General features: G+C 33.7%; 1 protein-coding gene across 2 annotated transcripts; it reads left to right on the forward strand.

Annotated features, from left to right (window-relative positions):
- Positions 1-645: 645 nt before the first annotated feature.
- On the forward strand, positions 646-22,072 carry LOC146919239 (transcription factor jumonji (jmjC) domain-containing protein). Of its 2 annotated transcripts, XM_085712515.1 has the most exons (33): positions 646-2,138; positions 3,802-3,859; positions 5,121-5,243; positions 6,036-6,093; positions 6,183-6,319; positions 6,703-6,864; positions 6,964-7,050; positions 7,918-8,091; positions 8,330-8,482; positions 8,569-8,760; positions 8,845-8,910; positions 9,476-9,571; positions 11,524-11,610; positions 12,992-13,108; positions 13,189-13,396; positions 13,487-13,551; positions 13,730-13,788; positions 13,878-14,009; positions 14,105-14,255; positions 14,343-14,678; positions 15,349-15,522; positions 16,145-16,206; positions 16,619-16,697; positions 17,125-17,274; positions 17,355-17,488; positions 18,481-18,598; positions 18,693-18,763; positions 19,536-19,680; positions 19,906-20,055; positions 20,196-20,291; positions 20,371-20,466; positions 20,895-21,079; positions 21,491-22,072. In XM_085712515.1, the coding sequence occupies exons 1-33, from the start codon at positions 799-801 to the stop codon at positions 21,735-21,737; spliced, it is 5,508 nt and encodes a 1,835-aa protein (XP_085568641.1). In that variant the 5' UTR covers positions 646-798; the 3' UTR covers positions 21,738-22,072. The 2 variants fall into 2 exon arrangements, with proteins under 2 accessions (XP_085568641.1, XP_085568642.1); XM_085712516.1 differs by lacking the exon at positions 3,802-3,859.
- The last annotated feature ends 1,034 nt before the right edge of the window (positions 22,073-23,106 follow it).

The following is a 23,106-nucleotide window of genomic DNA, read 5'->3' on the forward strand; positions in this document are numbered from 1 at the left end:
AATTTAAGAAAATTAAAACTCTATATTTTTTATTAATTATTATCTACGACCCTTGGTTTTATTTATTTTAATTATTGATTTAGTTTATCTATTTCAATTGATTTTGGTATAACCTTAATAGGGTAATTTTCTACGCGTTCGTCTTTATGTCTTTGACTTGATGAATTATTTTAAAATCATTAATTTTGGAATCTATATTTTTTATTTAAATAAAGAGATATTACGTTAGCTTTAGGTTTTTAATTAGATTTTTACTAAAAAATAATAATAAACTTATTTTAATTATTGTTGTTTTCAGTCTCCGTGAGCTTAGCTCAGTTGGTAAGGACAATGCATAATAATATAGCAAAAGGTTGGGAGTTTGAATCCCGGACACAAAAAAAAAAATTGTTCTTTTCAGGTTGATAAAATTATTAATGTTTTCTTTGCCACAAAGCTTTTTAGAGAAAGAAGTAAATTTCTTTCTTTTTGGACAAAAAATGGAAAGTGAATCTAGCATTAGTACTTAGCATTTCCGTATTTACTTATATTTTAATTGAATGGATTGAAATAGAAAAGAAAAGTACAGTACACAGTTGAATTTACTATTACCACTTTCAAAGTCTCCAGCTCTACATTTATCCATACACCCCCATTTCCACTTTCATTGACTCTCTTCTCCTTCGTACGGAAAAGGTTCTTCAACCTCTCTCTCTCTCTGCTATTTACTTCATCATTTTCCTCCATAGTTATTATATCTATCTATCTATGAATTTGCATTAGATTCGCATTTGATTATTCATAACAGTAACAACAGTGATGGGGAAAGGAAACCCTAGGTCTGTAGAAAAACGTGTATTAGGTCAAAATCTCCCAATTTCATCTCCAACTATACCTTCAGCACCTGTTTATTATCCAACTGAAGATGAATTCAAAGATCCTTTAGAATTTATTCATAAGATTAGACCTGAAGCTGAACCCTATGGAATTTGTAGAATTGTTCCACCGAATAATTGGAAACCTCCTTTTGCATTGGATCTAGATTCTTTCACTTTTCCGACGAAGACACAGGCGATTCATAAGCTTCAGGTTCGTCCTGCTGCGTGTGATTCGAAGACGTTTGAGCTGGAGTATGGTAGGTTTTTGAGGGATTATTGTGGGAAGAAGGTTAAGAAGAGAGTTGTTTTTGAAGGGGAGGATTTAGATTTGTGTAAGGTGTTTAATGGTGTTAAGAGGTTTGGTGGTTATGATAGGGTTGTTGATGGGAAGAAATGGGGGGAGGTTGCAAGGTTTGTGAGGTGTAATGGGAAGATTTCGGATTGTGCTAAGCATGTTTTGTGTCAGTTGTATAGAGAGCATCTTTATGATTATGAGGTTTTTTGCAATAAGTTTAGTAAAGGTACGAGCACGAGTGGGAGTTGTAAGAGTAAGAGCGATCCAGGGGTGGAGAGTTCGGTCAGTTCGGTATCCAAGAAGCATCATGGGGTTGTTGATGATATGAAAATTAAGGATTTGAAAGTGAAGGATCGGAAAGTAAAGGAAGAAAGCCGTGATCAGATTTGTGAGCAATGTAAAAGTGGGTTGCATGGGGAGGTGATGCTATTGTGTGATAGGTGTGATAAAGGGTGGCATATTTATTGTCTTTCACCGCCGTTGAAGCAAATTCCGTTGGGAAATTGGTATTGTTTTAATTGTTTGAGTTCGGATAGGGAGAGCTTTGGTTTTGTGCCGGGGAAGCAATATTCGCTGGAAACTTTCAGACGCATTGCAGATAGGTCGAGGAGGAGATGGTTTGGACAGGGACCTGTTTCAAGGGTGCAAATAGAGAAGAAGTTCTGGGAGATTGTGGAGGGGTCGGTTGGTGAGGTTGAGGTTATGTATGGAAATGATTTGGATACATCTATCTATGGTAGTGGTTTTCCAAATGAAACAAATCAGAAACAGAAACCACAATCTATTGATGATAAGTTATGGCAAGAATACTCAACAAACCCATGGAATTTGAATAACTTGCCTAAATTAAAAGGCTCAATGCTTCGAGCTGTTCATCACAATATCACTGGTGTTATGGTACCCTGGCTATATATTGGAATGCTATTCTCGTCCTTTTGCTGGCATTTTGAGGATCACTGCTTCTATTCAATGAATTATCTACACTGGTATGTTCTAATTTTATTTTATCTCTGTTTTCAATTGAATTACTTTCTGTAATATATATTAATTATGAACACCATCAATTCATATTCTTGTTTTTGTTCTATTAAAACTTTTTTGTCTAGAATTATGTGCCCGTTTTTATGTATGTAAATAGGAAAAATCAAAGTGATGTAGTGGTGGAATCCCAACAATTTATGAAGTGGACATGTTCAATTATTATAACATGATCACAGGAGTTAGATTTAGGAAGACTAGACAGGGTAGACTTGGAAATGACAACATTAGAGAGTTGGGGTAGCACCTATAGTCTAAAAGATGGTAGAGACTAGACTTAGGTGGTTTGGGCATGTAGAGAGAAGACCTGTGGATTCTGTATGAAGGAGAGTGGATCAGATGGAGAGGAGTCAAATTACTAGAGGCAGGGGAAGACCTAGAAAAACTATAAGAGAAACTATTAAGAAGGATCTAAAGATTAATGAGTTGGAGAAAAACATGGTTTTTGATAGAATGCTATGCAGCTATGGTGTCGTTTGATTCATGTAGCCGAGCCCACTTAGTGGGATAAGGCTTGGTTGTTGTTGTTGTTGATCACAGGAATTAGATTTGGTTGTATTTGTGAAATTTTTATTGTGTTTAACTTGTTGGTCGTAGTGCACTTCCAAATTCTGATGTAAGCTTTACTTTAATTCTAGACCAAGTTAAGGCTTTACTTACCTTCTGATTGAACCCCTAATCCCGTTCCCCTGAGGAACCGATGGGCTAATACAAAAAACTAGCATGGATATTAGGCAAAGATGCACAGAGTCTAAAATATATATAAAATATTCTCCATCTACGAAGACAAAATCTTACCTTGCATAACATGGGAGCCAAGAATTACGCTTATCATCGGATGTCTTGTATGAAATTGAAAAGGCAGTAGCAGTTCTCCAATTTTTTTATCCGAACTCCTTCCTCTCGTTCTTGGTTTTGTAGCAACGTCGTAACAGTTACTCTTTTGAGCATGACTAATTACACATGGAAAATACAATCTGGCAAAGTTATATGCCGACAAGAATGTGAATCACGTAATCATCAACTGAAACTTTTATCCAAGTTACATTGATGTCTAATTTCTGAGCAGCCAAAATAGAAAGAAAGAATCAAATGATTTTCTATGACATCCTTATATCCCCTTTAATTTCAATTTTTTTTGTTGGAACTTGGAAGTTTTTCTCCTCCCTCAGAAATATAGTATTCTGGTTTAGTTTTGTATTGCTTCAACTGTTCTGCATTCTGATGGCAAATTCTAATTATTTAATGACCATTTGGTTAAGATTCCGGCCTCCGCAAATGAGAAAATTTAGTTCCAAGGTTCATTTGAAACAAAGAGACTATTATAGTCTACAGATATTTTTTCCCTATCGGAAAGCTTAATAGTTTCGGGAGACTCAACTTGGGGGTTCATTTTACCAAAGATTTATATGTGACTCTCAACTTTTTTTTTTACTCTGTTTTTCGTTTGATTTGCTTATCCCTGAGCCCATAATGTGGAAATCAACTGCTAGCGTTTGCAATGTGTTCTGGTCTATAGGATTTTTTTGAAAATATATTTGGATTCTAGGTTACTACTGCCACTTCATTTTATCTGCTTTATAATGTTGTTTCTAATTTCTTTTGTTCTAGGGGAGAGCCAAAGTGCTGGTACAGTGTTCCTGGTAGTCAAGCCAGGGCATTTGAGAAGGTAGGTCTTGGGCTCTTGTTCTATCTGTACACCAATACTTCTACCGTTTTTTTCCCTAATCCAAAAGCATGTAATTTTCACTTAAATTTGTTTTGTTTCTTTCAACCTCAAACTTGTCGTATTAAAGGTTTAGTAACCATCCAAATTTATTTTATACAGAACCCCGGCTAGTGTCTTTTTGCACATACATATATATTCACTCAGTAGCCGAGGGTGCACTGGATGCATTTGCATGACTAGGAAAGGAAGTGAAGTAATTAAGATAGAAAGGCAATATTATCTGTTGGATTCTGCTCATCCATCGAAATCATTTTATTTTTTATTTAGAAGAATAAAACAAGAGTTGGAATAACCATGACAATGGTTGGCCCCCTTGCTGTCAATTTTCCTTCATGGCATGATGGCTTGGAACATTCTATGCCAACCACCATAGGCTACAGCGCCTATTCTATCTGCCATACGTTGCAACAGCCTATTTATATGGAGGAGTTTTGGCTGCCTGCCATAATCTTCCATCCCTTGCCGTTGCATCATTTAAATTTTACATAATTTTACAATGATATGAAAATTACAGTTATACAATTACAAACAAGCTAATACAGACAATTAAAATTATTTAAATTTGGACAGCTACATTTTGCCAAAAAATATTTCTATAGAAAATAAGATATAGTTATGTTAAATGTGATTGTGAAACTATTTTACCTTACATTTTATAGAAAATGAGCTTTTTTTCCTATTGATGAATCTTTTGATTATCATTGTTCAAAACTACAAGGACAGCATAATTTTGTTTTGGTTTAAATTTTTTGGTAGTACCATATTTCATTTTATGCGAACTAGTTCCTTTATTTCATGTTATATATTTATCTGGACAAAAATCTTTTGGACTATATTTGATTCTATAATGCTGATATACTGGTGGGTTTGTGAGTTTGATTTGAGAAAACATTTTCTTTTTCCATTTCCTGTTTACACTTTTAATTACAAATATCTGACTTTGTTTTCATTTTGTTTCCTGTAGTGAAACCATTTTTGTTTTTGCTGTTTTATGTAAAATCATAAAACAGAAAACAAAGTGAAAGGTGTCAGTTTTCTAATTAAATTAAAAAAGAAAATAAAAGCAGGTTTTTAATTTTTTTTGAAACCAAATCGGCCCTGAATTTTCAATTTTAAGGATGTGTTGATAGTTGAAGTTTGTACGTGTTTGAGTGAACAAATGTTTGTTGACCATGTCATAAAATAATTCATTTCCTTGTAGGTGATGAAAAGCAGCCTTCCTGACCTTTTCGATGCACAGCCTGATCTGCTTTTTCAGCTTGTTACTATGTTAAACCCATCTGTGTTGCAAGAAAATGGAGTTCCTGTCTACAGCACACTTCAGGTTTCATATATCTAGCTTATCATTGGTGAATTTGTAGTTTGCATTTGTAAATACAAGATTGCATTAAAATCATATAATTAGAAGAAAAATGCATTACACTTATGTAAATTATACCCCATTGGTCCTTTTTATAAGAAGCAATTGAGCGATTTTACTTGGTCCTAAATCCTAATTATAAGAAGCACCGACAAGTTTTCTGGAGTATTAATTGTCGGAATTCATTTTATGCACTTTGTTATGTTAACTAGAAATCTCCTTATTTCTTGTGTAAGTGAATGCATTTGATAAGTACTGCGCGTATTTTTGTAAAAACATTTATCATCAACTCCTTTAAACACTCTTACTTTCTCATGATCATTTGGTCTCTTGTTCCTCATGAAAAAAGACTTGAGGTAGTATTATATCATATGGAATATAAATAAGCACTCCACATTTAGTGAACATCTATAATTTAACTTGCGGGAGTATTGTGGGCTGCTATTGTAGTTTAATTACAAATTCATTTGTGTTCCAAACTTATGATAGCTCGCTCCTTTTCACTGTACTTCGTTGCATGTTTAAATACAAATTCATTCACGGTCCAAACTTAAGATAGCTCCTTTTCACTGTACTATGTTGCATGTTTAAATACAAATTCATTTGCGGTCCAAACTTATGATAGTTCCATTTCACTATACTTCGTTGCATGTTTTCCAGGAAATCTATACTGCAGCACTACTGCTTTTGTTTCTCATCATCTTCTCTTTGTATTAAATCTTTGGCATGTTTCTTTTGATTGTTAATATTCTCCAGGAGCCTGGAAATTTTGTTATTACTTTCCCCAGAGCCTACCATGGTGGTTTCAATCTTGGTATGAAGTTACATTCTGTCTCCATCCAAAATTACCAGCTTAAATACAATCTAAGGTATGTCATTTGTATTCTTTGTTTGTGTTTACAGGCCTTAATTGTGCAGAGGCAGTCAATTTTGCTCCAGCTGACTGGCTCCCACACGGTACATTTGGAGCTGATCTCTATAAGCGGTATCACAAAACAGCTGTCTTGTCTCACGAGGAGCTTCTTTGTGTAGTAGCCCAGGTTTGCACTTGTTTTGAGGACATTGCATTTGTTGAAATGATAATATCTTGATGAGATTTAAAAAACTGAGATGGCCTGTATTATTTATTCATCATGATCACTAAAGGCCATCTTGTCTTGCTATAGTTCTCTTCTGTCTAATATTTTGTGAAGTTTTTGTTTTCACCATTTCCTTCTACAATTCATTAAACACGGTACCATTTTTATAATTTTTTTTATAATTATAATGAAATCATACTAGCGAACCAAACTACTCCAACATTAGTGTTTTTAATGTTTCTTTTACACATGTAAAAGAGTAACTGACAGATCACTGCAATCAGTGCTGTGCGTGTTTTGTGCAATGTTGCAGACTCTCTTACTTCTTGATTTTCAATGTTCAGTATGGTGATGTTGACAGCAGAGGGTCCTCTTATTTGAAAATGGAATTGCTGAAAATATCAGATAGAGAAAAATCTTGGAGGGAGAAACTTTGGAAAAATGGTATCGTTAAGTCTTCTCGTTTATCTCCTCGGAAATGTCCCCGATATGTAGGAACTGAAGATGTACGGTTTGTTTTTAATCTATCATGATTCATATCATAGCATGCAATGATAATTCATCATTTTGGTCTTTTTGGTCTTATTTACTGGTGTCTTTTATAGGATCCAGCATGCATTATTTGCCAGCAATATCTCTATCTCTCTGCAGTTGTATGCAGTTGCAGGCCATCATCTTTTGTGTGTCTGGAGGTAAATGAATGTGATTCAGGTTATTGAAATTGTTTAATTGCCATGAAGCATTCATCTTTCTCTATTGCCATCAATGTCAGGATTTTGGAAAAAAAGTTTTATATACGAATTGGCATAGAAAATGTATGTGTGTCCATTTTTGCTGTTAAGCATGCATATTAGTAGTTTCAACTCGTCATTGGAGGAATGAAGTAGATATTTAAGCACCTTTATGAGGGTGCTTAACTGCAGTGTTCTCTATTTAATATTCCGCCTTGTGTACAGTTAAACATATCAGAAAATTGATCTATACCAAGGAAACAGACCGTGGTTGTGTGTTTACATCTCTTGTAAAAGAAGATGAGGGGAATGCACTGCTTGTATATTTTACAAATTTGGCAGTAATGCTGATTTGGACTAATACATCATAGCAATTCATGGAGTCAATTGCTTAATATAGCCAACCCCACCTAGCACGAAAATGCTTGGTTGGTGTTTTTGAACTGGTGCCAATCAGGGAAAAATTATTGTATGACAGATACGAGGATCCATATTATTTGCCGGTTTTGCATAATTAGGAACCTTGTGGTTGTTAATATAGCTTTACAAGCACAAGTATGTGCATAATTCCCAATTAATTAATGTTTCAAGTAAGATTAAGAATTTTAAAGCAGATAGAAAATTGTTGGATAAGTTTTTCTAATTGCTTCATTAGAAGAGCGTGTGATCTAAAATTATTATATACAGCATACTCTAGAAAATGAAACCACTGCCCCCTTGTCAATTTCTACAATTATGGTCAAGATTTCTAGGATTTGAATGATCTTGGTTTGTTCCCTTACATATGTTTTCTGTTTTATCGACTGAATTCAGTTTTCTCTTGTGCAGCACTGGGAACACCTTTGTGAGTGCAAAACTGCTAAACTTCGTCTTCTCTACCGTCATTCACTTGGTGAATTGTATGACTTGGCGTTTTCTGTTGACAAATATACTTCTGAAGAAAAAGCTGAGAGTAGAAACGTAAAAAGACAGTCTTCATGTCCGAGTGCTTTGACAAAAAAGGTCATATATATATGCACATCCCCCCACCAAATTAATGTTAATACTTAGGTTTATCTTTCTGAAACTAAAAGATTCAATGTCCTGGTTCTATATCTTTGATCGTGCTGCTCTTCTGTTAGTGCTACACGGTGACACTGTTTTATGGAATAATATAATATAATGCTGGCATTGTTATGGATATACATGTATTAATTAAAAAAACTTACTATAATCTTCTGACACTTCTAGTTGTGTACAGGTGAATGGTAGCTCCATTACTTTCACTGAACTTGCTACAGAGTGGCTTCTGCAATCTAGTACTATTCTTCAGAATGTTTTTGTGACTGATGCATCTATTACCGCATTAAGGAAAGCTGAACAGTTTCTTTGGGCTGGTTCCGAGATGGATTCTGTGAGTTCTAGTTATGTCTTTTGAATGTGTGTCAATAAAAACATTCTGCACTTCACTACTAAATTCCACTTTGTTTTGGGATGTAGGTTCGGGATATGGTAAAGAGTTTGACCGAAGCTCAGAAATGGGCAGAAGGGATAAAAGATTGTGTGACAAAAATTGAGGTGTGGTCGAGTCGTCAGGATTCAAGTTTAAAGAAAGTTAATTTAGAGTACGTTGAAGAGTTTCTGAGATTTAACCCAGTACCATGCAATGAGCCCCATTATCATAAACTGAAGGTGCTTGACAATAAAATGTTATGTTGTTTTTGATGGTTGCAATTAACTGTCATTTATTTATCGTGTTAACTTGTTCTGATGCAGGAATATGCAGAAGAAGCGAAATTGTTACTTCAGGAGATTGAGACTGCTTTGTCAATGTGCTCCAACGTACTTTTTCTTTCTTTCTTTTTATTTTATAATATATATAAAAAGTGATTCTATGATATAATTTTTGTTACAACTTCTTTGAGAGGTTACTTTTTTTAGCCTGCATTAAACAAATTTATTTTATTATTATTACTGTTATTTATTTTTCCCCTTCAAAAGTCTTGCATAGTTCTTGCAAATCGTTTTTTAGATGCTATGTTAACTATAGGAAATTTGTAATACTATTTTTTAGTAGAAAGTGACTCTGGTAAAATTGTTTTCAGAGCTTCTTATAGAGGCTACAATTTTAGCCTATGAGAAAAGCTTTAGAAAAGTGTTTCTTTTGTTTGGTTTTTCCCCCACAAAATTCTTTTAAATTTTTTAGAAGATTATTTTAACCAAATAGCTATTTTTCTCAAACAAAAAATCAGAAGAATTTGGCCCTTACATTTTGTGAATATATATTTTTTTGGTAAATATATCGGATAAGCATTGTTTCTTGCTAGCATTATGAAATTTGATGATAATGTGCTATCTTGATTCTTCTTTCCGGTCCATTCAATTTGATTGATATAATTTGTTTCAGATATCTGAGTTGGAACTTCTATACTCTAGAGCTCGTGGCTTGCCCATCTACGTGAAAGAGACTAAAAAATTAAAAGGGAAAATTTCATCAACCAAGGTAGATGTTGACGGACATAATAGTTTGATGGTTTTTTTGTACCCTTATAATTCTATGATTAATGCTCAATTTCTTTTGCTGATGTTTGGAAATGGAATCACTTATTTCTCTCTCAAAATGGTTTATTTTATTTTTTAATAATAAGAATACCTTTCAAATCACGACACCAATCCCTTCACCCCATAATGTATAACCTCTCGTAGTTATAGCTCTGAATGAAGCACGCGGTGACACCATGATATTCTAAGTTTCCAAACACACACTTAGAAGGTTGGGAAATATTTGATGCATTTTTTATAAAATGTGTGTTAACTTTAAATAGCCAGAAAAAACCATCTTTCCCCTCCAATGTTTTACACATTCCCTACTCCCCATAAACCCGAAACCCAAAAGGAAGAAAAAGGAATGACCTGCTTTTGGTTTAGGACAGAGATTGCAGCTGATTGTTCCATTTTTCTGTTGTATATTTCTTTGATTAAATACAGTGCAGGAATGTATTTGCTTTGAACACTAGGGAAATGGTTTCTTTACTTCTTATGTATGAAATTAAATCCGAGCTGGAAAGTTGCTGCTGCTAGTTTAGATGTTGTTAATAATGAAAACAATCTAGAAGTGTCAATGTGCCATACCATAGTTATTTCTGGTAATAAGCGACACAGCTCTGATTGTGATGCCAGCTTAGTCTACGCCCATTGATTTGATATTGTTCATCCTGATGATATGAAGATGATGAGGATTGAGTCTCAGAATTCTCCTGTTAACAGAAAATAGCACTTCAAGAAATAAAGACTTGAAATTTCTGTAAATTTTGGTGGCCTGAAAGATAAAAGGATCAACTAAATGTGGTCATGAAGCTTTTGCACTAGAAGAGAACTTGTTATTTTTTCAAGACTAGACATATTTTTTGTAACCAAGCACCTGAGGAGATATTTGCGCATCTTCACCTGGATATCTTGCATTGTCTTGATACAGATCATTTACCTTTAACTTTAGAACATGACAAAGTCTTAGGGTTGAATACCCATTTGTTTTGAGAAGGTGTGGATCAATGTTGAAACCTTTATAGATCTTTAACTAAGGTGTTTGGGAGTAGGGACTAGATTAGACAGTTTTAAAGGCATGAGTTCATGTTGAGGAGGCTCTTCTGTCATCCTCCTGTTTTACATAATTATATATTATTGGGAAAAACCCAAGTCCCACATAAAAAGGATATGACTCTTGATAAGAGTTTATATAGAGTGGCATCGCTCACCTCACAAGCCGGTTTTGTCAGGATGAGTTAGGCCCAATACCAAAACCTAATATGGTATCAGAGCCTATCGATCAGCCCACCCACCATTTATATACACACATCAAGCCCAACAGTGCTCGGTGTGAAGGGGTGTATTAGGAAAAACCCAAGTGCACATAGAAAGCATACGGCTCCTGATAAGAGTTTATAAAGAGTGTCACCCCTCGGCCCTCACCTTACAAGCTGGTTTTGTAAGGATGAGTCGGGCCCATATCAAAACCTAACACACACACAAACACACGTGTGTGTGTGTGTGTGTGTGTGTGTTTTGTTCTTTACCTTTGAAGTTCATTTATAGAATAAAGCAATATTGCTCATAGGAGAGCAAGAAATCACCTCCATAAATGTAAGGCAACAATAATATCAGGATTGCTTCCTTTCCCCATAAATGGCCTAACTACTGAAAAAATACAAATTACATTCTGTCCTAAAGATGAGAGGATCGAACAAGTGACTAAGAAAGAGTTCATCTGATTTGTATATATTTTTGTTTGCATGAGTTTACTCTATTACATAGTACAATCTTAAGGTTTGAATTATGTCCTTAACTGCCTCAGTTTTTGTACTTGGGAAGTTGCTTACTGTAGGGTCTAAGCTTGCTGATTAATTCACTGCATCACTTTTTATATCACTCACATGATTTTTTTTTTATATCAATCAGGCATGGATGGGTAGTGTCAGAAATTGTATCTCAGCTAGAGATCCTGCTGAATTAGATGTTGATGTTCTTTACAAGTTAAAGTCAGAGGTAATAAAAACTCTGAAAATGGTGTACATTTAAACTGGCCTTTTTAATTTCACAATACTTGTTCCTGTTAATATAAAGTTTGCTGTATGTTTATAGTAGTTGTTGGTACAAATGTCAATGAAAGCTTAAGTTCATGTGTGACAGCTAGCAGTTGCATTTGTCTTTTATATAATAATATAAAATGAAATTGTTGAGAAAGAGAGAAGATATTGTGTGTGTGTGTGTATCCAATAAATACAAAGATTACTATTATCTTATTTATATAAACTATATTTACCAGATATTGCGCAACCATAGCTATGCTGTTTGCATTATTTCTAACTTCCCCTCAAGCTGGAGCATTTAATTATATGCACCAAGTTGTTACATATATAGCTTATATGAGGACACCTTATATATTTAGCAAACATCTGTCAATTAGAGCAAGTTAGGGTAAACTTTTTCATGAAGCACTTATGAAAAATAAAATATTAAAAGAATCTTACAAGTTAGAATGACTATGAGTTTCCAAACGATAGTTTTTTGTTTAATTCAAATTATTTTTTGCTTTCTGAAACGCTTTCATCTAATTTCTTGTTTGGTTTACGGTCAAGCATGTCTTTCTCTTCTTAGATGTCAAGAGCAAATTTCCTTCTCCATAAATGTCTACAAGTACTCTGCTGTTAGTGGAGAGCTATAAACTTGTTTTAATTGAGAAGCTGTTATATAAGTTAGAAGCTAATCAAAGCTGGGTCGTAATCTTTTGAACCGATAAAGTCAGTGGCGATATCTCTCTCAAATCTGACACGTCGCGTATTCTATCTGTATGTGCTTAATTCTCTTGTGACTTGATTTGATGTAACATGAAGTATAGTTTGATTATAAAACATCAGTGTCTTCTCCCTAACTGTCCCAAATATAGACTCCTGAAGTATGTTGAGCCAGATGAGCACACCAATAGCTGATGCCATGGCTTGATATTATGCTTCTGCATTTGATCTTGCAACGATTTTTCTGTCTCTGACTTATCTATGATATAAGCTTGGGTTGCTCCCAATGTCTATATAATCCCCATAAATAGATCTCATTTTTTATGATATACAAGGAAATATGGAATCCAATCTGTTCTCCCTTGGGGCAAACCAATTTGCTCTCAGGATACAATTTTAGATATTTTAAGATACTTTTCATATACTCCAACAGTGACATAATATAAATATAATTATGTGCACAAATCATGCATTATTGAATCTGTTTGACAATTCATTGAATCCTATTGTCTTTTTATTTCATGGAATAATTAGACTTTATGTGTAATGTTCATGATTCTCAGACATGCTCATGTATCATGCATCAAATGAGTCGCCTAAGGATTAAAATATGATATTCATGGTTTCAATAGATTGCAGATCTTCAAGTTCAACTCCCAGAGATTGATGCACTTCAGAATTTATTAAATCAGGCAGAATCTTGTAGTTCCCAATGTCGTTGTATGTTAGAAGGTCCTATGAATCTCAAGGTTTGCATCTGTATCTTCATCTTGTTTCATTTTCTGTGAGGGTTAAAAAACATAGCTTGATTAACTATGGAAATATGCAGAATGTTGGTTTGCTTCTTAAGGAATGGGACAGTTTTACAGTTGATGTACCGCAGTTGAGGCTACTAAGGAATTACCATTCAGATGCTGTGTCATGGGTTTCTCACTTTAATGATGTTTTAGGGAGAGTTCACAGTCAGGAAGATCAGCATAATTCAGTTGATGAATTGAAGAGCATTCTTGAAGAAGGTTTATCTTTGAAAATTCAAGGTATTGTGGATTGTTTTAGTCTGGATATTTCGAAGGCCCGTGCAATTGTTTATTTCTTACAGTTCCTAAGGTTTCATTTATGCTTTACAGTTGATGAGTTGCCTGTAGTTGAGATTGAGCTGAAGAAGGCTAGTTGCCGACAGAAAGCTTTGAAGGTAAAATTATTGTTCTTACTGGTGCTTTTCGTTCGCATCGCTCTTTATTTCTTTTAAAAAAGCTATTGAAAGATAAGGGCTTCCTATTATACAGAGGCTAGCCTATTTTGTAATATTAAATGCTCAAGGAATTCTTACAACATTGAGAACTGAATGAAACCACGTGAAATTGGTACAGGCACATGATTCTAAGATGCCCCTCGAATCCATTCAGCAACTGCTAAAGGAGGCCGCCATGTAATTTTTACTTCCTTTTCCTTGTTTTAATTGGCTTATTCTTATATTTTGTTTTATTCAACTTCTTGCTTTTGTTATTGATTCTTAAGGCTAGAAATTGAGGGAGAGAAACAATTCATCAGTTTGTCTTGTGTGCTTGGTGTCGCCATGCGTTGGGAGGAAAGGGCCGGAGAGATTCTTTCAGTTGAGGCTTCTATTTCTGACTTTGAGGACATGATAAGGTTCAACAGTTTTTGAGATGCGTATTTTATCTTTAGTAACTTTGACAAGCTTATTTTGGCTGATGATATTTTATGCATATGCTGGTGTTTTGCAGAGCTTCAGAAAATATATTTGTTACTCTTGCTTCGCTTGATGATGTTAACAAAGCATTATCAGAAGCTAATTCCTGGTTAAGGAATTCAAAGCCATATTTAGCATCTTCTAATTGTGTGTCAAACTCTGTTCGGAAAGTTGAGGACTTGCAGGTTCATGTTTTGTCCTGTTTGTTTTACACTTTTTCCTTTGCTGCAAATATATACAGTAAATATGACAATTTTATTTTCTTCTTTTAGTTGTTGGTTTCTCAATCAAAGCATCTTAAAGTATCTTTGGAAGAAAGAAGGACACTTGAATTAGTTTTGAATGACTGCAAAAAATGGGAGTGTGAAGCACGTTCTCTACTTGATGATGGACGGTGCTTATTTGAATTGGATACCACTGTTCATGGGATAAGCAGTGGTTTATTGTTTAAAGTGGAAGATTTGATTGCAAGAATCCAGTCCGCCATAACATCTGGTGTATCTCTTGGTTTTGACTTCAGTGACATTTCAAAACTTCAAGCATCTTGTTCTACACTGGAGTGGTGCAAAAGAGCCCTATGTTTCTGCAATCATTCTCCTTGTTTAGAGGTTACTGTTTCTCTATACTACAGTCATAATTTATGCTCCCAAATATTGTATTTGCACAGAGCTGCGGCTCTACCCACCCCTTTCTGTTTGACTATGCTGCTTGCACTTTCTTCTACCAACAATATCTCCCGACACTGGTTATATAGCTTCATTCATTATACCTGGTTTCATGCTCCATGTAATGTCAGTTTTACCTTGTTGGGATTCAATGACAAGAATGACACCATACTGTGTAGCCATAATCTCAGTGTTTTCTTATGGATCACTGCTTGATGAATTTGTTTTCCTTCTGGAAGTTTTTTTATTTTTTATTTATTTTTAAATTACTTTTTATTTATTTATTTCTCTCTCTCACTTCTAATATATATATATATATATATATATATAGCAAGCAATATATTTTATTTGTGATTAGATTAGGTGTCTGGCATCTATTTGGTGTACAGCGCATGTGCTTTTCACTGGAGTTGATCTTTGTTTCATTCCATTTAATTTAATGTCTCTGCTTTCTTGGGTATTTTCTGCTTTGTTCTTTATTGAGTGAGATTCCTTACGCTCCTTATCTGTGTAGTTTTTTCTCATCATCTTACTGAATTTCTTATTTTTTAAAGAATTGGGTATGTTTTTCTTAGTACCTATTATTTATAAGAGGTGGTTGCCAATCCTGTAGGATGTTTTGGAAGTTGTGAAAGGCCTATCTCATTCCTGTGTTTCTGGTGCTCTATTGAAAGTACTGGTTGATGGGGTCGAATGGCTTAGGAGAGCGTTAGAGGGGATTTCTAGACCTTGCAATTCTAGAAGATGCAAACTGACTGATATTGAAGATATTCTTACTGATTATCAGGTACGCTTTTGTGTAATTTTCTGTTACTTCAAAAATTTATAGCGCCTTATTATGTTCAATTTATTCATTGCTAGAAGAAGAATAACACTCGTGTAATAATTTTAAGCTTGTAAATATATATCATTCATAGGTATTTGACCCTTTTTTAAGGGTAAAAAGAAAGGAAGTGTATAGTAAATGAAGTTGTGGACAATATTATAAGGAGAAACGTGGTTTTAATTTTTCGGTTGGTTTTGACTAAACATTATGATAAGGCGAGTTGGGGTTATTTCTTAAATTGGGTTATTGACAGAAAGTATTGTGGTGCTAAAGCCTAGATGTAGGTGTACTTCGTGCTGTATCTCAAACCAACTTTTTACTAGGCTTAGTTTTTTGGAAAAATTACAATTTGCAACCATATGTTTGTGCAAAAGTTTCAAACAGATTATATCAATGAGCATCATCCTCAATTAAATTTACAACTATTTTTATCAATCCATCAACAACTAGGCTGAATAATTGATTTAGAGACTTTTGGGGGGCAAAAAATTCAAGAGAAAACTTCTTAGCATGTTCTTAATTATAGTACTTGATTAAAACTGTTTTACTATCAACAGCTTACATCTATAACTTGTATCTGCAGGCTATTAAAATGACCTTTACGGAAGTAAATTGTCAACTTGAAGAAGCCATTGGAAAACATAGGTATGTCTTATTTGTTGGTTGTAGAATTAAGATATGTGATGTTAGTGTAATTAGTTTCAATCTTCTAAATGGAAATTCATCCTTCTTTTGGTGTTCTTTAGATGTCTCTTCAACTATTATTGCCTTGTAAGGTCTTCTTTCTTCATTATGGGTTTCAATCAAATTCCTGGGAAGTTAGGTTTTACACTTCTATATTTTTTGTAACTTATTATTGAGGCCATGCTCTAAAGATTTTATGCCTTCTAATAGTTCTTTCTAATGTTTGTTTAGTTTTCAGTCTAAGCCATCTTGATTTATTTTTAGAATATATTGCTTGTGTACATCATTATCAATTAAGACGATGAAGATTTGTGTTTTTCTAATTTTTGTGTTTTAAACATTTGACATACCTATGTAATGTATTTTATTTTAGGTCGTGGCAAGAGCAAGTGCGACAATTTTTTAGCCTAAGTTATAGGGAACGAACTTGGTCATCAATATTGCAGCTCAAGGTATATTTTCTAGCCTAAATGTACCAAGTGCATTGCATACCTATAACCTATTTTTTGGGTCTTTATGTTGCTATGACATTTCTAAAAAGTGGCAGTCATTGTAAAGATTTTTTGGGTCGTTATAGTTCTCTTTCTTCACTTTATCTCATTCACGAATTACCTTAAGATTTTTGATATTAAGTTCCTTCATATTCTTCTTTTTTATTTTACACATTTTTGTGTGTGTGAGTTTCATTTTATTCTCCATTCACATGTTAACATTGGGATATGAGGCTTATTTGTTAGTCAGGTATTTGAAATTCAAATATTAGAAGTGAAAGGTTTCATAACTACCATGAAGCCTATTCCAATTTGTGCTTTATTTAATAGGACATGATATATCCCTGGCTCACATGCATTGTACTGACATTTAATTGCTTACACTCAGGAACGTGGAGATACCATTGCCTTTAGTTGCTCAGAACTTGAATTAATATCATCTGAAGTTGAAAAGGTGGAAAATTGGAAGAAAAGATGCATGGATAATATTGGAGCTGTATTCCAAAAAGAAAATTCGCTGCTTCATGCACTGCAGAAGGTTTTGATTTTGACATTTTTTCCTCTCTCTGGTCCATTTGCATATTAAGTACGCTTAGGACTTTGCATGATGATTTTCAGATAAAACAGAATCTAGATAGATCACTATACATATATGGCAAGTTGCAAAATCAAAAGGAACCAAACCTATGTAACTGCTGCTTTGTTGACTCCGAAGATCAGAAATCTCTTACTTGTTCTACTTGTATGGACTGGTAAAGTACCTATTACCTTGCTTCTAGAGAATTTCTATGGTACTTTCAAATTTTACTAGTTTACGTACCAAAAGTCAGATCACATATCATTTAATAAAGGCAATCTGACTTACTCCATTTAGAACCGAAACATTTGATAATCATAATTTGGTGTCTAACTACCTTAAAATTTTCCCTTTTAATTTTTTTTTTTCCATTTAAAATGTTTTTTTTTTTTTCATTTCATATATGTAAATTAGTTATAGGTTGTGTTCGTGTGAAAATTCAGCGGCAGTTTATCTAAACAGTTTGCATTCAAAATAATTTTAATATAATCACATTAATTAAACTTAAAAATTTGTAATAATCAATTTCAGATTATTTTTATTAATTACATTAATATGAATTAAAAATATGGGTTAAATATGTGTTTAGTCCCTACAAAATCACGACTTTAAAGTTTAGTCCCTATATAATTTTAATGGTATTTTAGTCCTCAATAATATTGCAGTTTGTAAGAATAGTCCCTATTTTGAAAACTTCTTATAGATAATGGATATTTTTAGTCCTCCAAAATAGTCCCTATAAAATTCAAATAGGGACCAAAAGTGAATAAATTTTTTGTAAGGACTAAACTTGAAAGCTTGTAATTTTGTAGGGATTAAAAACATATTTAGCCCTGAAAATATTTTATAGTCGAAGATGAAATTTAATATGCGCAAATTTCAATACTAGTAGAAAATCAAATGACATGGCTTTCATTAAATGATAACCATTCACCTATTAGTAAAAAAAATAAACAGTACCAAAATATTTTTAACATTTAAGCTTTACATAGATGTATGCTTATGTTACTTTGGTGTCTAAGCAAAGAACAAAATGAAGATTGAATCCTACTCTTCATTTTTTAAAAATTTCATTGTTCTTTTGGTTCCTTTATAAATGATTTACTTTATGTTTTCTGTGCTTCAATATTTTGCAAATAAACTTTGATTTATCTTTTATATGGACAGCTATCACTTGCGGTGCATTGGACTAACATCAAAAGACACTGGCCTCAGAAATTATAAGTGCTCTTACTGTGAAATTTTGAAGGGGAAATCCCAATATTCAAAAGGAAGTTCCCTCCTGGTAGGATATTATGTCTCATTATTACTGTAGTTCAGCAGTTTCTTTTCTTTCACGGGAAACACGTATTGTCTTACCATTCTTTTGGTTTATGCAGAGGTTTGAGAAGCATATTGAATTGAACATTCTTGTCAAACTTCTTTCTGATGCTGAACATTTCTGTCTGTGGTAATATATGATTCTCATAAAATCTTTATTTGCTTCTTGGATAATTGAATTATTGGCATTAATTTTCTCTGATACAATTTATTGTTACTCTACTGAGGCTGAGGCCAAATTTGGATAAGCTTCTAGCTTACAGAAGTTTTTTTTTAATTGCAATTAGTAGTTTCAAACTCAATGAGAAAGCCTTGTAAGTTCTTAGGTGTTTATGGAGAAGTTAAATGATAGAGCTTATGATTCAAATGAGGTTTAGAAGTTGATTTCGACTTATGAGAGAATCTTTTTAGAATACTCATGGTTACGGCAAGATTATTTCAGCTTTTTATTTTCTAGGGATGCTTTTTTTTTAGAGTAATGATATTTTGACATCCATTTGATGACAACTTTGTTGACAACCTTGTTTTTCTCACTTCTTATTGGTCAAAAACAATGGAGAGAGAAAAAGGAAGAGAGAGGATAACAACATCATGTGAGTATGAGAGAGAAAGTTGTCCAAAAGTTGTCAAAAAGTGGTTGTCAAAATATCATTTCTCTTTTTTTTATTAAAAAAAAAAAGAGGGAAGAGGAAATTATTATTAATAGTGGTGGCACTAATGATAATTTTACAGCACTCCCAGATGGGATTTTGAACTCAGTCCCTTGAAGTTACAATATCTAGGGTTTTGGTTCTAGTCTGCTCTTATGTTCCAGTTTTTGGTGAATTTTTCATTAGAGCGATTAGTTTATTTGTAACATTCTATAACCTGCAATTCGTTTATTTGTGTATCTTGTATATCAGGATTGACGAAAAAGATCTTCTGAACCAACTTATTGAGAAGGCCTTTGCATGCAAATCTGGATTGAGAGAAATAGTGAACCTTTCTTCAGCTTATGTCAACGAAGATATTACCATCATCTCTGAAAAATTGATTATTGCTATAAAGGCAGGTTATTTATTTTTGACAGTCTATTTTCTTAAATGATTTCAACTACCTATGTAGAAAATGTTGTATGTTGCATTATTCTTGGATATGCTGTCCGAATCCCTCTATACCCTGTGATAATGTTGTGTTACTGTTGAAAATGATTATGATCTCATTTTTCTTAACTGGAACACATGGTCGTTAAATTTGTGGTGGTTTTGCTTATTGAATATGTTTTATATGTAGGCTAGTAAAGTGGCTGGTGTCTATGATCAAGGTGATAAATGTGACCTTGAGCTGGCATTAGCAAAATACTTGTGGAAAATTCAAGTCAACATATTATTAAGTGGTGTACAAAAGCCCACTATTGAACAGATTCAGAAACATCTGAAAGAGGTATACCATGTTGTCCAGGTTTTTATGTTTTTTGCATGGCAAGAACAGGATGTAGCCTGTCCTGTTATTTTATTTCAAGTACTTTGTTTCTTTTATAACATTTATTGCCAATAAAACTGAAAGGTCCAAGTACATGGCAGGGAATGTCTATGGAAATATCACCCAAAGATCACTACATGCTGAAACTTACAAATGTGAATTGCTTGGTCATGCACTGGGTAGAAATAGCCAAAAAGGTTCTGAACGTACTATTGTCATAATCCACATCCTTTCTCTCTCCTGACCAGATTTTAACTATCTATATATCATGGACAGGCATCAAATGATTCAGGAGCACATAGCCTAGATAAAGTATATGAACTTGTAGCGGAAGGTGAAAACTTGCCTGTTGATGTAAATGAGGAACTCAGGGTAAGTGGCTATCATTTCTATCGAGTGTACGCCAGTTTGAGCTGACCACTAAATCTGGTCAACCTTAAGATCCGTAGTAAAGAACTAGTTTGGTTTGGGCGGTTGGTTAACTTCAAGTGTTATGGGAATGTACCCAATCTAAGTCGAGTCTTAGTCAATTTATACCCCCAAACCTGACCCAACTTATAAATTTTAAATTTTTCTTTTGATTTTTTTTATAGCTTTTCAATTTTAATTTTTTAAAAAATTGAAAAATATCTTGAGCTGATAACCCAACCCAGAGTTTTTCTTAATCGATCTCAACCCATTTTCTCCCAAACGGAACCTGACCTGCTTACACCCTGAGTCATTGTTGTATGATTGAAATGGCATTTATTTACATGTTTTTGACATGACGCCTAATCAAGTATTGTTTTTATTCATAACAGATGTTAAGAGCTCGATGCATGCTTTACTGCATTTGTCGAACGCCCTTTGATCCCGGAAGGATGATTGCGTGTTATCAATGTAGTGAGTGGTATCACTTTGATTGTATGAAATTATCATGCACACAAGATATGTACATTTGCCCTGCGTGTATCCCGTGTACAACATTGCCTACTAACCATGACAGGTCAGATTATTGCATGCTCCTCTAATTAGTTAAAGAGTAACTATTGTATGTTTTCATTGAGGCTTTTAATTTTGTTTTGCTCAAGATTTACTTTTTAGCAAGCATGTCCCACGGAGTACTAGTTTTCATGTCTGGATTACCAGCAGAAAGACTCGTTCCGTTTTAGAAATTGTGAATAAATGTTTAATAAAATTTGTTAGTGAACAGCTGGTTTACCTTCTTATATGCCACTCTGTATGGTGGTGAATGTTGTCAAGCATTGATTTACATTTTTTTTCTTTTTGTAGAACCTCCATTCCTTCTTTAAATTTTTCTATCTTGTATTTCGACCATCTACTAGAGCTGTCATTTATTTGCATCAATTTGCTTACTGTTTGGTACTTTTTTATGATTATCATTTATGTTTTGCAGATTAACTAGTGGGAAACTTGAGGAGCCAAAAACCCCTTCTCCCAGGCATACAAACCCTAGAAAGAAACAGAAGAGGGATGTGCCGAATCACACTTGCATCATGTTTGCATCTAGGAATGAAGATGGTAGTAATTTTAGGTATCCAAATGGGAAAGAATGTTTAAGGTGGAGAAATCGAAAGCCGTTTAGAAGAGCAACTAGGAGACGTGTTGAACTGCAAAGTCTTTCTCCATTTCTCTATGCATAAAAAGATAACAATGGATAGTAGGTAGTCATTGGTCATTACATTGATTCAATTGATTATTATTTTGTTGTCTCTATCATTCTAAATGGGAAATTTTCATCTTTTATCCTTGTCATTGTAAGCCATTTAATTGCATGTCACGCCATCTGAAATAATTAGGATGGCGATGGAGTCAATTAAGGTAGTCAATTCTAATTCGAATTCTAATTCTAATTCTATACAGTTGACGGAAGTAGGAAGGATTTTGGTTGAAGTTGATTGGAGAAAATAGTCTTCAAAGCATGTACAGTACAGCCTAGTCTGTCAAAAGTTTCTAATAAAATACTATTGTTTTCTCAGTTTTATTATTATTTGAAAATTGACGTTTTAAGAGGGGCTTGTACGGATGTTGGCGTATAGTGAAAATAAATTAGATGCAATTGAATATGTAGGCCAAAATACTTATACTGGTAGTACATATAAATAAAATTTCAGTCAGTGAACTGATATTTCCCAATCAATTGGGAAGGATGGATGGTGAGGATAGTTTTACGAAGAAATTTCATCAAATGATTTTCACAGTGCTTTTTCTTAATCATGTCAGCAATGACCTTGCAGTCTACTTTACAAATGACTTACTACAAGGGCATCTCTCAAGCCAGCTTTAAACCATACATTTGTTTATATAGCAGATCCCATATCTCCCACCCAAATACATTATAAGAGCTGAAACCATACGTATGGGATGAGTCATCAACTTTCAATTTGATATAACTTGGAGGAGAAGTTTCAGCCAGATAGTACACTTGTTTGTACTGTTTTGAAGACAAGAAATTAGAGTCAACTTACTTTTCAATAACATACGAACATCATCGTAGACAATGTTCCAAAGATAAACCTCTCATATTTGACTGAGAAAAAACTATCAGATTTCCTTCTTTCTGTAAAGAGCTTACCTGTATCTTTGCAAGTTACATTCGACTCTAACTAAGGATGACAACAAAACTAAAAATGGTCTTATTAACGGCTGCTCTCGGACACTCTTTAAGGAACTCAAATTTAGAAAATCTCAAGAAAGTCAATTGTTACGGATTCCAATGCATTGATTACATAGATTTTCATTTTTTTTTTTTTGATATTTGGGTTCTTTAAAGAGTGTTTCGGGGCACTTGTTAACATTTTCCAACTAAAAAACATGCTCTGATGACCATGTTTACTAACCCAAGACCAAATGTTTGAACTTCCCCAATCCCTAATCATTTATATTTTATCAAAAATGAAAAATAACTAGATACTTATTTTCTGTTTTGGGTAAAGTCGCCAAATTAAATAAAAATAAAAGTATAATTAGATAGTTATTAATTTAACCAAATAAATGAAAGAAAAAAATAAT

This window comes from Medicago sativa, chromosome 5 (assembly GCF_051527215.1).
Source record: "Medicago sativa cultivar Bolivia chromosome 5, Bolivia_mono, whole genome shotgun sequence".
Lineage (NCBI taxonomy): Eukaryota > Viridiplantae > Streptophyta > Magnoliopsida > Fabales > Fabaceae > Medicago > Medicago sativa.